The 11,251-nt window shown below is 38.4% G+C and overlaps 1 protein-coding gene across 1 annotated transcript; it reads right to left on the bottom strand.

Annotated features, from left to right (window-relative positions):
- Positions 1 to 216: 216 nt before the first annotated feature.
- On the bottom strand, positions 217 to 3,763 carry LOC131326137 (WEB family protein At2g38370-like). The gene is made up of 2 exons (XM_058358751.1): positions 3,180 to 3,763; positions 217 to 1,887 (listed from the first exon to the last, which is right to left on the bottom strand). The coding sequence occupies exons 1-2, from the start codon at positions 3,444 to 3,446 to the stop codon at positions 379 to 381; spliced, it is 1,776 nt and encodes a 591-aa protein (XP_058214734.1). The 5' UTR covers positions 3,447 to 3,763; the 3' UTR covers positions 217 to 378.
- Positions 3,764 to 11,251: the final 7,488 nt, after the last annotated feature.

Here is an 11,251-nt window from a genome sequence, read left to right as displayed (position 1 = left end):
CCACTGCTATTGTTTTCATTTTTATACTATCTTTCCAGTAGTGGCGGCATCGAGAGAAGATATGAACACTACGATGATTTCTATTTTACCACAGGTTGTTCTGTTCCAAGCACACACACACCAACAGAAACAATCCATGCCATATTATCAACCAAAGATTAGAAGCCTTGGAACATTAGAAAATCACAATCACCACATGGAAAAACACAATGCACAAAGGGAGAACACACGACAATACTATCCATAAACACTGGGTAAGTACAAATAACCAAAAACGCAGGAAAAAGCGAACAAGGTTCTGGCATAAAAGTAATCGAGGAACGACGACAAACAAAATACTAATATAACAGCTACTGACAATGACTACTAAATCAGCAATCAATCTAACTCACTGTGACACATAAAGTTAGGAGTTCGCTTCTTCTTTTGCTGATTTTGCTTTCTCATAAGGACCGAGAACTTGGCAAACCCAAACTTCTTTCTTTTCACGTTCAGCTGCTGCTTGTGGCCAGTTTCCCTCTCGGGCTTCCATGTGAAGGGTGTCTCGCCATTGGGTCTACTAAGCATTTGACCAAGGGACATCTTTCGTTTAACTGCACCTCCTTTTTCCGGTTTCATCCCATTCCCAAATTCCTCGGTCAAAAACAGCTTCCTGCTCAGTATTTGCCCTATAGACAGAGTTGGCCTCAAAACGGGCATTGGCTCGTCGTTGATAAGATTCAGCCCAGTTGCGTCAGTCAGATGTGAGTCTTTCCGGCGGTGAGATGGGTAAGATGAATTCTTGAACTTGGTAGAGTTCTGTACTGATCGTCTCTTTTGACCGTTCTCAGATCTCCACTTCCTCAGAGCTTCTTCAACTGCCAGCTTTGCTCTACTTGCAGCCTCTACTCTGTTCAGAGCTTCTTCCAACACTTTCTTACTAGTCTTGACTTCTTCCGCAGCCTCTCCCACAGTTTTCAAAATCTCCATTCTCGATACGTTAGCTTCGTCAACCAGAAGCATGGTATCTATCACTTTCCTCTTAGAAGCTTCTTCCGCCTCATGAGCTTTTGATGTTAGGGATGTATATTCCTCATAGGAAAGAGTAACTCCTTCATGCTTCTGCTCATTATTTGAAAGGGCTTTGATTTCGGCTAGAGCAACAGCTTCTGTGGCTCTAGCAGCTTCCTTCATTTTCCTCGCTGCAACCAATCTGATCTCAGCCGTTTTAATCCTAGTTTTGGTTTGCTCAATCTCGGACATTGCTCTCAAAACTTCTTTTTTGGCCGCTTCTCCCAATTTCTTGTACTGTTCTGCCTCGCAGCTCAATTGTTGAAGCTCTCTTGATATGTCAATGGCATTATCTGAATCACCTTTGATGTCAGAATCTTGAGCCAGTTGTAGCTTCAGTCTAGTTTTGCTTAGCTCTTCCTCAAGCGATGAAACTTTTGAAGAACTCGAAGACAACCTCTTGCGAGTCTTTTCAAGCGAGAGTCTTTCTGTTTCTATTTTCTTGTTATATGATTCAACAGTAGCGCGAATGCCAGCAAGATCATTAGTAGTTCTTGTGAGGTTAAATTTGGCTTGTTTCAATTCCATTAAGATGACTCCCGGAGCAGAAGAGGGCAAGAGGCTGAAAGCACCATTGGAATTGGGATTAACATGGTTTTCCTTTTCTTCTTCCTCCACAAAACCATTTAGGTTCTGATCATCCGAGTTTGCATTGAAGGCTGCGCTGACTTCCGATGCTCCTTTCTGTAGCTTCAGTTTTAGCTCTTCTACAATCATTTTAGTCGCTTCGAGTTCTTTCAAGACATCAAGTGTTTCCCTTTCTTTTGCCATTAGATCCTTCTCCAACTGCACAGCTTGTTCCTCAACTTGGGCGATGTCAACCGCTTCAAATTCATGCTGCCACAAATAGAAACTCCTCAACAAAACTTCTAGTGTAAAAGATAACAATAAATCCCGACTTGTATTTGCATTTATTTGGTGTGTTGTCAGTTTATGCAAATACATGCACACGTAGCCCAAAATATCAATACAAATCGTAAGCAGATTATATCCTTAGGGCTTTGCTCATTTCAACGGAGATGGAAACCACAAAATACTAATGGCGCAGGGTTAAGAATAGAAAGTTATATAGCTGGGTTCAGGGGAACCCCAGTCTAGAACAAAATCATGTTCCGTGATCGTCTTGAGAGTGGCTTTCTATTATCCATGCAAGCAAGGACATTCCTATTCCACAATTTGAAGATCATAGTCGGTACAACTTCTTATAAATGAAGGCTATCCTTCACCTCATTAGACAGCATTTACATTTCCAGACTGCCCATTTCAATTTGAAGATCATAGTCAGCACAACTTCTTATAAATGAAGGTTATCCTTCACCTCATTAGACGGCATTTACATTTCCAGACTGCCCATTTTAAACAGAAAGAGAACTTAACGGAAGGACTTATGATCCTGCCATTGGATTAAGATGGTGGTTACTAAGTTTGTAAAATGCAAGGCTTCAACATTGATGACTTTTCGAGAAGGGAGTTGTCAATGGTGTTCGTAAGGTATTTTGTCATGCGCATGTTGGGTATATTGAAAGTAACACTTCAAAATTATAACCAGCAGCAGAAGTGTGAAGCCCCTGCTAAGGAAGATCCTAGTTACTGCACTCTTAACCAACATCCCCCAATCCGATTGTGCAGGCAAAAGAATGGATAATCCTGCTTAGAATTTGTTGATTTAGGAGGATATCAGTGCTCGTAACAGCCAGTAGGAAGTAGCAACAACCAAATTGCAAGGGGGAAAAAACGTAACAAACCCACAACCAGATGCTGTTGCAAATGAAGATACTAAGGCAAAATACATGACAACCCTCCAAACTGCCCTAGGCCCCTCCACCACCACACGTTGTGGGGGAAAGTATACGGGTCCCCTAAAAATGTGAGTGAAGGAGAGCCAAGGACACCGAATAATCTCTCCAAAACTCTAAGCATATTAAAGCAAAGATGAAAGATGGGGCCTTTTTGCTATCATCATAGAGAACCAGAACAACAAAAATCCAACCTTTCTCAACCATGGAAATCAGAATAACTAACAACAACAGGAAATGCGGTTAATCAAACATTTCAAACGAAACGTAAAAAGTGTTATGAGTGTGTGTGTGTGTGTGAGAGAGAGAGAGAGAGAGAGAGAGAGAGAGGACCTCAGAGGGCTTGTGAGAACTGGGTCTCCAGAAACCCATTCCACCGAATCGGGTCGCCGCCTCCTTGACGGACTCGAACGGAGCTGACGTGTCGATTTCGGCCCTCGGACTCTCCATCATCTTCTCCGAACCCAAATCCGTTCCACTCCCTGCGGGTCCCAGTCCGTCACTAGCCTTACGATCTCCCTCCCGTAAATCTGCTTCTAGGGTTTCCAATCCTTCGGAAACCACCACTTGGGTGCTGCAATCTAAGTCCTCACTAGCCATTCAAACCACCAAAACAGAACCCAATTACTAGCTTAGTACTTAACAATTGAACTTTTAGAACACTGGAACGTGTGGACGATGAATAACGGCCGTTTATGTTGCTATCCTGATGGAATGGAGTAGTATTGGTTGGGGAGCGTGAGCAAGCAAGAGACAAAAACAGAGTAGGAATATGAGAGAGGAGAGAGAGAAGAGAGACGTTAGGTCAATAAGTAAAGTAAAGCGTGTTGTAACGTTCGATTTTCCAGAAAGAAGCCAAAAGTCGGATAAAGGAGTGTAGACTGGTGTGGATTATGGAGGGTAACAGTTTCAAAACTGTACTAGCTCTCACGTACTGTATTGGAAGCAAATCTTATTTACATTTAGGGACCGAACAGTCCACTCTAATGATTGAAATCGTTCATATTTTAATTTTATGTGAAAAAATTCAATTCACAAAAATCATTTTGATCGAATACCTCAATTAGTTTGATTACGGATAAATTGTAGTAATGAAAAAAATTCTTTGTTACACTGGGTTAAACCTATTTTCATCCCATTAAATATGTATGGAATATATGTCGATTCTATTCTATTATTATAACAATTGACATGATTAATGTTTCTGAGACGAGTTCTATAAAATGAACACATACGATCATCAATATAGATTAGAAAGACGGTCCAAAAAAGAACAAAATTGAACGCTATAATCAAATCTTAATTAGGACGAGACATATACGTTCAAATTGGAATATATTACCAACGGGAGTAACGAGGGTCAACACGCACGATGGAGGTCGGTATCCCAAGAATTTTGTTACTACTTCATTGAGTTATTATTCTATTGCAATCATCTATATTTCACCCGCCTCCGGTTCGGAGGTCTGGGTTTGAGATTGTAGTTATAATTGATTTGTGCAGGTTTTAGAGTATATACTTTATTTCTCGTTGTTTGTTTTGGTTTATGAGCCACGCAATTTGTATATGTTTTTCTTAACTATATGAATTGCGTTTCTCCTTTTTTGGGGAAAAAAAAGTTTGGGTTAATAAGAAAAAAAATCTTATACTCACCCCACATCCCCCCTCCCAAAAAAAAAAAAAAAAAGGGAAGAAATCTTATGATTGTTAATTGATTACACAAATATGGTTTACCATCTTTTAGGTCGATTTAGATAGCATATCGAAGATTTGAAAGAGATGCCCCTCATAATGGAAAAAAAGGTTGAAAACATGCATTAAAATTTTAAGAGGAATGGCTTAAATGAATTCCCTGTAAGAATTTTGAACATAGGTTATTCAAATCATAAGCATATTTTTAATGATAATTTAACCACGTACTTGAGTCGATGATCGTGATCAATGATCGTGCTGAAAGGAATTCAAAGATATGAACTGTAGGCGGTGGCATTCTAATTTCTTACTTTCCCCTTTAGGCTCCGTTCGTTTGGGCGTAAAATATTTTTCGGTAAAATGTTTTACCTATTTTTCGGTGTTTGGTTGTATAAAAAATTAAGAAAATCTTTTACATGTAAAACATTTTCCTTTAATTGGATGAAAATGACTTACACTTAAATCTTCCATAAGTTATTTTCCGAAATGAACCCGCTGCATTCTACTGCAATTCTCACTACTTTAGTTTCCTCGATCGTCAGTTCTGATCCATGTTCAATTCTAATATTCTCAGATCTCTCCACCATTTAACCCCCCATACTTTTTTGTCAATTTTTGAAAATATTTTTTAAGTTTCAACCAAACATCGGAAAATAAAAGTTTGAAGTTTGTTTTCTGAAAAAACATCGTACTTGAAAAATATTTTACATCAAAACAAACGGAGCCTTAATTTCTAATAAGTCTAATTAATGGACAGACTGCGAAATCATTGAGCGAGATTGGGGAACTAACCCTTATTATTTATAGTACAAACTTTACACAAGTCCTAACCCGTAAAGGAATGCAACCTAATACCAATAGGGGATCCAATACATGAGTCCTACGTATGAAAGAACACTTGATTAGGTGCACCAAGCCCATAAACTTATACAGTATTAGTTCTTTTTTTAAACGGCCAATAAAACTTATAGTTGATCACTAAATAACTGTGGTACGTCTATCTGATACACTCTTTTAATGTTTATTGCATTACCAACGCCGACTTTCACAAACGTAAGTAATAAATTATATGTTGCCCAAATTAAGTAAAAAATCTTACATCCACCCCCGTATTGCAATTTTATTTTTCAAGATATAAGCGCTCTTAAATGGTATCAAATTATATTTGATCAACATCAGTTTTGGCTCCGCAGCATTCTCGACGAATTTTAAAAAGTGAATAATGTTGATCATCTAAATGGGTAAAGGCCCACAAAATTCGTATAATAGGAAAAAGAATCTCATTCCTTCCATTTTCTTCCATATAGTGAGTGTGATACCAACAAGAAAGGAATTGAGGATCCAAACAACTTTATGAATCTAGCTTGTCTGCAGTTCAAGCCAGATTCATAAAGTGATCGGAACCGTCGGATAGTATTTTTAATGGTCCAAATTTGTTTTTATATTCTTACCGGTAAGAGTAACCGGTAAGAATATACTTTACCGGTAAAAATTTCAACAAATCTGAACCATTGATTATCAAGATGAACTGTTCAGATTGAACTCCACATGCCCAACTTTATTTGGGTTGCACAAGCCTCATCATGTGAATCAATGGCACATCACACGAGTCTTTGCAGACATTATTGTAGTTCTGAATTTTGTAAAAGGATGATCAAAGAAGTTGCTCATCTAGCTGTTAATGCAGTTCCAGTACTCCAAGTACACATATATCCTACTATTTTTTGTTTTCCCAGTGGCTTGCAGCATCATATCTCTGATACCTTTGCTTTGACTTACCACAGAAACACAGACGCATCTGCACTAATGTATTCCATTTTGGTTTTCATATCCAAACTGCAGGTATACCAACAAAACTGATCATGGTTCCCTTTCTTTTTGATCACCATATATATATATATATATATATATATATATATATATATATATATTCTTACAGCTAAACCAACCGTGTCTCAGTTAGTCGCGACCACTTCTAAATGAGAAAGTCATGGCTCCAAAGTTCAAAATCCGGAGAGGTGAAAATGGGAGGTTTGTGAAGCCCAGCTGATTCAGTTTCGTTTTATCACTTTGTAGCTTCCCGAAACCTAGACAAAATTAATACGATACTTGGTGATATAAACTGTAGGGTGTAGACATCACGCAACGGATGTAATCCATACTCTTTCATTATTTTTTTGACAACCGGGTGTTCAGGCCAACTTATGCGCAACTCGACTAATTCTAAAAGACCAACTCAACTTGACCGGGCAGGTCGATCGAACTCCGAATAGTTAGCCAAATGCACCCCAAATTGAATCAGGCTTCACAAACCCAACAATTAGTAAATGATAGTGGCTATGTCGTAAGGGAATGGAATGCGACATGATAAATGTCGGAGGGTTAGCATATTTATGTGACTACATGTGTGGGAAATGGTGGATGGGAGTTATGCATCGTGCATAGTTTGCTCTAGTCTCTCTCTTTCTTGGTCATGCTTTTCCATAAGGGTCATCATCGGGCCGGCCCAGCCCGCCAAGGCACTACCCAAGCCCGCCCACGAGCCGCGCCGATCGGGGTTTTTTTTTTGCGGGCCGGGCTACTTACTATAAATTGAAGCCCAAGCCCGGCCCACGGGCTAGCCCAATTGATGGGCTAGCGGGCCAAAAACTGGGCGGGCTTAAATTTCCTTGGGCGGGAAAAAAGAAAGGATTTTGTGGGATTTGGGGCTAACGGGCCGGCTTTTGGACGGGTACCACAGGCCGGGCCGAGTAAAAATTTATAGGCCCGACCCCGTCTGACCCGTCACTTTCACGGGCTCGGGTCGAGTAAAAGCCCGATGGGCCGGGCGGGCCGCGGGCCTTCGGACCAAATGATGACCCTTACTTTTTATCACGCCTAAAAGAATGGACAAAAACAATAGAGTGTGTGTGTGTGTGTGTGTGTGTATATATATATATATATATTTGTACTAAAGTGTTTGTTATGTATAGAAGGAAGAAATTAACCTCTAGGGCTTGGCAAAGTATAGTCACTCGACAACCAGGGATCTTAAGAAGTACATGTACAATAGTGTTTGTTATGTATAGAGGAAAGAAATTAACCTCTACTACTTGGCAAAGTGTAGGTATGTTTTTTATAGGGCATTGTAAAAAATTAACTTCAACGGATATCGGTAGGTATGTTTTTTAAATTCGTAGAGGCGAAATTTATGAATTCAAAAAAACATACCTACCGATATCTGTTAGAGTTGATTTTTTACATGTCCTCATAAAAAATTATTTTAGAATTTATGAATATTTATTATTAAGCCCCGTCCCGCTGTGGTTCCTATTTTGTAAGTACGTATTTCTCGTTTTACAAGACATGTCATTTCCTCACAAGTCACTCAATACATTACCTTTAATTCAAAAAATAAGTACTTATTTGAAAAATATGTACTTATTTTAGCTGTTGCGAGTCTTTTATTATTCGTGGAGAGTCTTTCTTTTATAATTTTTTTTTGTCAAATCTTGATAAATATACATGGAATTAGGAGATTCCGGCGGACTTGCTGTTAGATACTTCCGTTCATGGACACATTTTTTTTTTCAAGTGATGTGATCAATCTCGACATTAGCTCCTCATATTTGGTGTTTTTTGTTTTTTTTTTTATATAAAAAAAATTCAGAGTCAAGTGGACGGTGGACCTCCAAAAAAAAAAGGCTGGAAGGCCGTAGTTTTATTTGACCAAAATAAAAAATCGAAGTTTTATATATATTTTTTGTTCTTTGATAACTCAAGTGTCCGGACAAACTTATGTGCACCTTAATTTATTAATCCTGGGAAACCAATCCCATAGGCCACTTGCGGAGAGCAAAGTTCTATACGGACAGATCCAAAGGAATTGAAGTCTTATGTTTATGTTCATATGAATACATGCAACTGACTCATCTTTTGATCGCAGCTTATATTTTTAGAGTAAAAATTACAGGGGTGTTTGGGAGTCTATTTTTTGCTTTTTATTTTTAAATTTTTGTCTTTTTGGATAATGCTCAGAATGTATTTTGAATTTGGTAGAGTGTTTGAATGATATGCATAATACATTTTGTAACAGGTGTAGTATTTGGGAGATATGTGATGAAAATTAAGTATTGGATTTTTTAGCATGTTGTTCCTGGTTATTTATTATGATATTATTTAATTGAAAGTCCAACTATTTTTTTTTTTGGTAATTAGGAACAAATAACGAACAAGTAAAATAGCAATGTGGATTACAATAAGAATATGTAAAAGTGTTTGGGTGATATGGGTATCATAGATTCTGGAAAAAAATAAATCGTGGGTGAAGGTATAATAAGAATCCAAATGCTTCTCCTGAGGTGTTTTTAAATTTTGCATTCCCCAATTCATTTTTAAAAATACATTATAGAATTGGCTTTCATACACGTAAAATGCAAAATCACGTAATGCAAAATGCAAAAGTCGGGTGGCCAAACACCTCCAAGCCTCATCTCACAGGTCATTTTTATTTATTTATTTATTTAGTGTGATTTTTCACATGCTAATTGTCAAGTTACCTAACGCCCAATCTTTCTTTGAAATCGATGTTTGTCAAACCACGACAAACACAATGTGCAAAAATATAAGCGGAGAAATCAAAAGCCAAAAACGAGTCTGCCAAACACTCCGTGTGTTGATATGTTGCAATCTTACAATAGTCGCCCGACAATTAGGCATTTTAGAAAGTTTTGTCTCATGTGTGCTACTAATTTCTGCATTGGGTCAGTTTATATGGTTGGTTTTTTTTTTTCAACTGGCCCCCTTAACTATTGGAGAGTTAAGATTGGATTCCTAACGAAGTCCTGGCAGTTGGGGTATTCGAAAATGTTAAGATACATGAATTTGATCCATGAAAATGTCTATAAAAAATAAATGGACGGTTCAGATTTACAGTGATCAAATTTCTGTACCGTATCAAGCCCGTCAGTATTTTGTCGTGACAGTCAACCCCAATTACATCCCGACACGTCACTCACTCTCTCCTCCAACGTGGTGAGTGATCCCACTGCATGGTAGGATACCCTTGATGGTGTCAAGGACCACAGCCTTGATGGTCGTGTTTACAACTCATTCATTTATTTATTCAGACCAACCTGTAACGAGGACCACTCCAATATTTACTCCCCTGTGCACATATATCTCTTGGTGGTTCAGACCCCAATCATAAATCTTTGTGAGCCCATGTTAGTAACACATCATCAATCATGCACATCCGTTCAAGTGTGGTACCGGTCCCTTTGACAGAATGATATATACGTCCAACTATTTGTAGTTCATAATGCCCGCAAATGGAAAAAACTAAACTTTTTTTTATAACCCAGGTGGCCGGCTAGCTTACGCGATAAAATATAGTACTACTCCACTTTAATACTCCATTATCCACCTTGAGTAACTGATGATGAGAGCTAGCTAGGTTGTATCCCATTAAAAAACTAGTGGGGAGATTAATTCTACTAGAAACGTGTAAGTAATATCGGTCTCCTAAACAAACAAGCATGAAGCATGAAGAACTCCAAGGACAATTAACAAACGTGGAAGTTCAATTTAGATCAAATGTGGCTACTGTGGAGGCTGATAAGAAGGGTTAGATAGAAACGACAATACTGGTACTGACACGGAACCACCATTGAGGATTACAATTAATTAAATGAACTAATTAGGGCGCGTATATTAGATCGGATACGGATATTGGAGTAGACTACAACGCTTGAAATACAAACCAGTAATTTCTGAAATGAACAACCGAAATACGACTACAACGCTTTCTATGCAGTCCAACTACAGAGGAGTCGGACCATATTTTTTAATCACTAGATAGATAGATCTCCAAACTATATTGATGTAATTTCCCTCCTTTTTTTTAGACGGGACAGCCGTGCGTGGATAATGCTGTTGCTCCCATGCATCATGTTCATTACTGTATTATGAGTTCTTTTATTTTTCTTCTGCATCATGCATCATGTTCACAGGTCTACAGTCTACATTAACAAAATGGTCAAAATAGCACGGATATTAAATCTACCAAGTCATTGTCGTTAGCCCCGAGGATAATCTGGTTAATTGGTCATCGGATTAGCTTCCCACATAATTGATCAAAATTCAATATATAGGGTCAGGCCACTAGAAAGTATTCCGTAATTTCTTGTTTCTACCGTGAATGACCTACTTTTGACCGGATGGAAAGGAGATTAGTAAGGTGTACATAAGTTAATCCAAACACAAAAAAAAAAAAAAAAAAAAAATCTTTGCCATTAAAAGCCCTAGTGTGGGAAATCCAACTGGACACAAATCTTAATGTCCATGACCAATTAAGTACTACACATATCATGTGACTCATGTCCTTGTATATATATACACCACTCTATTATAATCAAAGTTCAATGTAGAACTTCCATTTACTCTGAACCATTCTTCCCCTCCTCTTCCTCCTCCTCCTCCTCCTCTTCTTCTTCTTCATATCTTCCCTTCAACTCAAGATGTTAAGTCATAGCCCCTCCAAAAAATCCCTCCAAATTCAACAGGACAACAAGTTGTTCTCCAAGCTTCAATCAAAGGAAAGAACCTCAAGTGTGTCCAGTACCCCTTCGTTTAGGGTCTACTATGGGGGAATCTCTGGTTCAGTCCCATTTTTGTGGGAGTCACAGCCTGGTACTCCTAAACATCCATGTTTTTCAGACTCTTCTTCTCTCCCT

This window comes from Rhododendron vialii, chromosome 5a (assembly GCF_030253575.1).
Source record: "Rhododendron vialii isolate Sample 1 chromosome 5a, ASM3025357v1".
Classification (NCBI taxonomy): domain Eukaryota; kingdom Viridiplantae; phylum Streptophyta; class Magnoliopsida; order Ericales; family Ericaceae; genus Rhododendron; species Rhododendron vialii.
The sequence above is the reverse complement of the archived record's forward strand: the minus strand, read 5'-3'. Positions and strand labels throughout refer to the sequence as shown.